Genomic DNA, 6,167 nt, shown 5'->3' with positions numbered 1-6,167 from the left:
CCAGTTCCTAGAGAGTAAGGACTCCAAAAAAAAAAGCAGAAATGTTGTCTGTCAGCTAATGAGCAAGAAATCCATGCTGGGTGGAGTTTGCTGCATGGCTGAAAATATACAAAATACTTTAGAAAAGCCAATCAAAGATCAGCAAGAACTGTCTTTGTATATATCCATAGCACATCTCAGTTCTCATGGTCACCCAAAGAGTGCACTGAATAGGAACACAGCCCCACACACTCCACCGTCCTACCAAGGCACATTGTACAGACCACACATCTTCAATCACAGGCAGCACTTGGTCCCTCCTACTGATGTACCAGGTCATCTTCCATGAGCAATCGTGAACACCTCCATTCCTCAGCAGATTTTTGAGGAACAAAAGATTTCTTTCCTGGGCTTGGTGGTCATATTGTTTACCATCACAATACACCAAAGTTGCAAGCTGGGCATTTAGGATCTATGAACCATCCATACACAATTTAACTCCAGTAACAGACACCATAAAGAAGGCAGAATCAACTTTCAAAAAACTAATTTTAATCAAAACAAAAAAAATTGTTGATCATTAACAAGTTTATAAAACAGTGATTTAGTTACATAAATAAATTGATATCAGTGTATCAAATCTTAATTACTTTCAACTTCATGAGCATGTTTACATGGGTGATGAAGTACAACCTTTTTACCTATTATAATAAATAAAATGGAGAGCATGAAATAGTTTTTCTAAACAAAAATACCTACAAACATACCTCTAGCATGTTCTCTAATGAAGGGAACAAGAGACACTGGACAACTTTTGCACCAAAACATAAAAAATGCTTTAAAAAGCACAAGGATACAGAACCATCAGCTATGTAAAGAAGACACTATACTGTAACCAAAGTTGGTATTTAATAATATAATGAACAGTTTGGTAGTTAGATCTCCAGTTTGGTTATTTTAAAGCATTAAGACAAGGCAAGATAGAAGGCTGCTTTTGTTTGAGTAATTCTAGAGAAAATAAAATATATTAAAAAAACAAACTGAAAAGTAGAACAGTCATACCTACACAACTTTCTGTCCTGCACAAAGTCAAAATACTTATGCAGAATATATATATATATAATATATATATGTTATTTGTGCACAAAGGTTAGCTTATTATTAGCTCACTGCAAAGGCGTAATGTATCATGTCAATCATTTTGGAAAACATTTTGCGTTTTGTGTCAAAAAGGATATTCTTTAAGTCTTCTAGGCTAGGAGGCACAAACCCCGATTCTGGCATACTGTATTCTTAATGCTAAGGCTTGCTGCTCTGGCTGTGAATTTTTTGTTGTCCCTCTTTACTATAGTGCCTGTTACAAGCATGTGTGTATGTGTGTATACATATATATGCATACACGGGTTGTATAAATATATATATATAAAATTTCCCCAATAGGTTATCAGTCCAACCATGCAATCCAAAAGGTGGCTCTGCATAGATGCCCAGCACATAGTTCACCACCTGAGCCAACCCTGAAGCAAGGCGCACTTTAGTCCTTCTGATAGGTTTTCTTTTTTGTTTAAAACCAAGCTACTGCAGCTTCAAGTATTTTGCATTACATAGAATTTTTTATAAATTAGTTAATGTTATATTTTTCAATATTCAGACATATACTATAATATATATACAGTACAATAAATGCTCTCATTCTTTTTTTATTTTTTTTGATAAATCCCTGAGAATGTATGTTGACAGTCGCTAAGTTTCCACATGCACAAGCATTGTGTGCCATGCTTCTGGATGAACAGCACTGCAAAGCCACGTGGTCAGCCTTTTAACTATTAGTATTTCATTTGTTGGTTTGTTTAAATACGCTGAAATGTAAGGATGAGTTACAAAGGAGTAAAGCTGAATCCATTCGAGGTACTTATCACAGGATGGAGGTGTTTTGTTTGGTTTTTAAAGCCATTGCAATATATGTTTGTTTTTGAGGCTGTGAACGTATACAGAAAGAACAGGAGAGCGATGTGGGCTTTTGCCACTTGACAACATATACTCAGTGTAAACCAAACCTTTTTTAACCTCTCTCATACAAAACAGAAAAAAGAAAAAAACCCCAAACTTCAACACACAAACTTTCACAACATAACAGTTTAGTTTGCAAACTCAATATAACTATACACATATAATACCGGTGTGGCTCTGTTTCTTTAAGTTAAAAAGGATACAAAGGCAGGCTCAAGTAAAAACAAATCACCCCTCCCACCCCCAACCCCCCATTCACACATTTTCGTCAACCAAACCGCTCACGAACCAGCATCATCAGTTTCTTTTTGCCTTTGTAGATTTGTTTTAGGTTGTCAATAAACTGTGTAAACTGGATATGACCATCATGAGCCATTAAGAAGGTCTCTCGGGCCTTGCTGAGGAACTCTATAAACTCACTATAGTGTCGTGGGCTGATGTGAGTGAGACGTGAATGAGTTGTATTAATATAGGCTCCGATCGTGGCATCCAAGAGTTGCCGTAAAGGGGCTTTGTCCAGTGACATGAGCTTACCAGAGTTCCTCCTTCCATGAAGTCCCACCATGCCAGGAGTGGTCAAAGTACACCTACGCAAAATGTCTGACAGTACTGTTGCACATTTGACACTTTTGACCACCAGAGGTATTATAGCTGCTAGCTCATTTTTCCCAAGGGAGTGGCTGAGCGCACATGCCCACAGAACATCATTAATGGCAGGGTGTGTGTCCTGATTGTAACTCAGGTTGAGATGTGTCATGGCCAAAGTAGCCAGCTTGTAGGCCCGCATGGGGTAACCACGGTGCTCCATGTATCGTGCTATAGTGAAAAGCTGCGAGTAGCTCATGCCGGTTGTAGCAGCATCTAGAACAATTTGGTAAGCGGTCTCAAAAGCTATGTGATCCTTTTCACACAAGGTCAGTGCAGAGAGGGCACAGTTTTGAGGATCCTTCATGGCACATTGTAGAGCAAGCGTCCTAGCACTGCCAGCCAACTTCTCCTGCTGGTGGCAGTCCAGATGCAGACGGACGATGGTGCTGTTGGACATCACTGTTGTAGCAACAATACTAGTGGCTTCTGTTGGAGTGAAAAGTGTAAACCAGTTTTGCATGATACTATCCAGTGCATAAACACCTGTAGAGAGAATGAAAGGATCAATCACAATCAGTAAAACCTAGTAGATACTTTTGTTCAGCAAGAGATTACATTTGCAGCAAAGTCTAAGAGGTTGCCAAGTACACGCAAGGGGATGCACTTCAGCAAGAAGGGCTAAACCAAATAGCATGGCTGGAAAAGGACACTGAAACAAAGACTATTATGCAAACTCTGCAGCAATCACCAAAATGCAGAGAAGAACAAAAAAAGCCTGCAAGATAAGCTCTAATCTCCTGGTGTGACAACTGAGCTGTTTTACTTGTTATTTAAGACAATTTGGATAGCAAGTTCTGGCTCATTTGGTCTCAATACATCACACAAGCAGCCCTCACACCGCTTTTAAAAGGCAATTTTAACTTTGCTCACTGTGCATCTCAAGGCAGAGCACGTGCACAAAAGCATATGAAAGTATGCTAAATGGCTTTCTTAATAGACACCTTAATGACACACCTTAATGGAACACACCCTAAGAAAGCCCCACCTCCTCGCAACAAACTCTTCAGATACATCTTGTATGGAGTTCATATGCAGCTGAACATCAAGACGTTTATTAGGGAAATACTCTGAGCAGTATGAACTACTGGATATAATCCCAAATAGGTATTTTCCTTATTACCACTCCATTCCCGCAGTGTGTGTGTTTGTACATGTGTTTGGCAGGGGGAGGAAGGGGGAAGGAGCGACTAATGGGTTCCATAAACTGAACCCTATAGCCAACTGGAGTGTCTTATTATTGCTAGAGAGTTTACACACATCTGTGAGCCCACCTAAACCACACCCAGAGGTGCTCATCTTCTCTGTAGGACTCTGATGCTTCCCATATACCCCTTCACTCATGTGCAACAATTCAGCATAGCCAGAGAATACCTGATTTTCATTTAAATAAACAGATTCCTTGCTTTACCAACTTGATTAAGTCTCAAGAGTACTTTGCATGACGCTAAGTTCTTTATGGGATACTTCTATTAGAATATGTAAACTAATTTAAAGCCATATTAAAATCAGCCTTTTATTTGCCGATATGCAACTGCACAAAATAATACCCAGGCACCAATATCTGTAAGATAGCCTCAGCAATAATTATCTTAGCAAAGATATAAAAGCAATAAAACAAGAGCATTGCATGAAAATTTGCAGACACAAACCATTTCTAGCTAAGGGCATACAAAAGCAAGCTGTATTTTCTCATGCTACTGACAACATTAATTTCCTAGTTAAGCATAAAGCAAAAAATAAACTAATCCAGAGAATAAGCAGTGGCAATTCTCGGAAGTTTTGAAATTCAAGAAGCATCTATACAAAGCAACCCAACTCAAATGTATGAACAAGCAATAAATACAATAGGAAAACATACTTTCCAGAAATATCTTTAGTGACAAATAAAAGTGCTCCCTTATTGTAAGTATATATATTATATCCAGTACCACAGCTGCTTGGTTTTTTGGTTGTTGTTGTTGTTTGTTTTTTTTTAACAGCTACACAGTATTTAATGCACTCATCTTGTGAGGTTCTGTATCCTCATCTAGCAGATGGTAAACTGGAAGAGAGAGGCTAAGGGAGTCCTCATCAAGACACACAGGATATCTATGGTAAAGCCCAGAAACGAACAGGATGTCCTGCTGAGTGCACTATTCTCCTGCTGCTGTCTCCTGGTTCTGCTGGTTCAGATGCTAGTTCTGCTCCCACCTTATTTTCAGCCTTACATGGTTAATGATGGGTGCATTGATATTTGATTTGCTTTACAGTGCAGATGAGAAGCCTGCACAATGTCACAGCCAAGTAATAAAGATGCATTATAAACTAAGCTTGAATTTATCCAGAGGCTTAAAAAAAAATCACTAGCAATGAGAACCCCCTCATGAGATCCTGTCTGCCACACAGCAGGAGGCATCCTCAGCATTTCATTCACCTGTTTTCTGGTTCCTTGTCCAACAGCTGACCAGATAGCCCTTCAAAGCACACAAAGCTGTAACAGTGCAACAGCCCATAACCACGAGCCTTTTCACTCCTGGAGCCTCAAACTCAAACCCATCATGGAGGGAACAAGGGGAAATCTGGAGTATTTCCCATAGGTTATGCTCACTCCCACCTTGCAGGGGAAAGAAGTCACAATGCATTCCTCAATTACTGTCTCAGTTCATCTGTGCTTAAGAAAACCACCCACCATTGCCATATTGTCTTTTCACCAAAGGAATTTTATAGATGAACAGAAAGTGGGAGACGTTTGCAGAACCTGGGTGTTGACAAGCAAGATCAAGCCTTTTAATTTTAGCTGACAGAAGCATCTCAGAACATACCTACTTCTGTTGCACACGTTACCAACCACCTCACCATTTCCCGCCGTCGCCAATTCAGTGTTGACAGCGTCATCCGCATCACCTATTAAAACAACACAAACAAAATATTAATTAATCATATTGCAAATCAAGGCAATATACTAACAATTACAGAGATTTGAAGTTACTCATATATATTAAGGTTAAAAAAGGCACCCTCTTGCCCTCTCCACTGTTACCTCTTTCTAGCTGTTATGTCAAAAAATTTGAAAAATATTGCTCAGCTATTTGAGAATAATTCCAACTGCAGATCCTTCAAGGCTAGAGAAAAGAGACTGTTTTATCAGTGGGGAAGAAAATAAACACCCCACAAAAAGCACACCCACCCCCCACCAACAAAAAAGACCAACCCATTACCAATTATTCAGATTAAATTAATGTCTCCTCCCTCTATGCACAGTAGTCTTTAGTGTGGAAACATGTCAACTCTTGTTGGGCAAACCAACCCCTTTAATTTTTCCCTCATCTCCATTTCATTGACTTCAGCAATACAGACAGGAGCTGGTGCACTATGATTTGACTGGCTGCTTATTCTGCAAAGATCCTCATACAATTCCAGATAAATACAGGTATTAAGAAGTCTATAGCAATGATTTCTCTCTCTGAAGAAGGAGTCCATGCAAAGAAGTTCCATCATAACACCATCAGAATCCTAGAAAAAGCATTTTAAGCTTTGATTGTAGTGCCCAT

General features: G+C 39.2%; 1 protein-coding gene across 1 annotated transcript; it reads right to left on the bottom strand.

The window, feature by feature from the left end:
* Positions 1-2,229: 2,229 nt before the first annotated feature.
* On the bottom strand, positions 2,230-5,517 carry LOC104526670 (zinc finger SWIM domain-containing protein 6). The gene is made up of 2 exons (XM_010170201.2): positions 5,439-5,517; positions 2,230-3,120 (listed from the first exon to the last, which is right to left on the bottom strand). Exons 1-2 carry the CDS (start codon positions 5,515-5,517, stop codon positions 2,258-2,260), a joined length of 942 nt encoding a protein of 313 aa, XP_010168503.1. The 3' UTR covers positions 2,230-2,257.
* Positions 5,518-6,167: the final 650 nt, after the last annotated feature.

Source organism: Antrostomus carolinensis, unplaced genomic scaffold (assembly GCF_000700745.2).
Source record: "Antrostomus carolinensis isolate BGI_N321 unplaced genomic scaffold, ASM70074v2 scaffold5306, whole genome shotgun sequence".
NCBI lineage: Eukaryota > Metazoa > Chordata > Aves > Caprimulgiformes > Caprimulgidae > Antrostomus > Antrostomus carolinensis.
The sequence above is the reverse complement of the archived record's forward strand: the minus strand, read 5'-3'. Positions and strand labels throughout refer to the sequence as shown.

Bases quoted from the DNA above. Each gene is read 5' to 3' on its own strand.
- LOC104526670 (XM_010170201.2), bottom strand. From the start codon at position 5,517: ATGCGGATGACGCTGTCAACACTGAATTGGCGACGGCGGGAAATGGTG. The intron at 3,121-5,438 runs GTATGTTCTGAG...TTCTCTCTACAG, and splicing joins AACGTGTGCAACAGAAGTAG to GTGTTTATGCACTGGATAGT.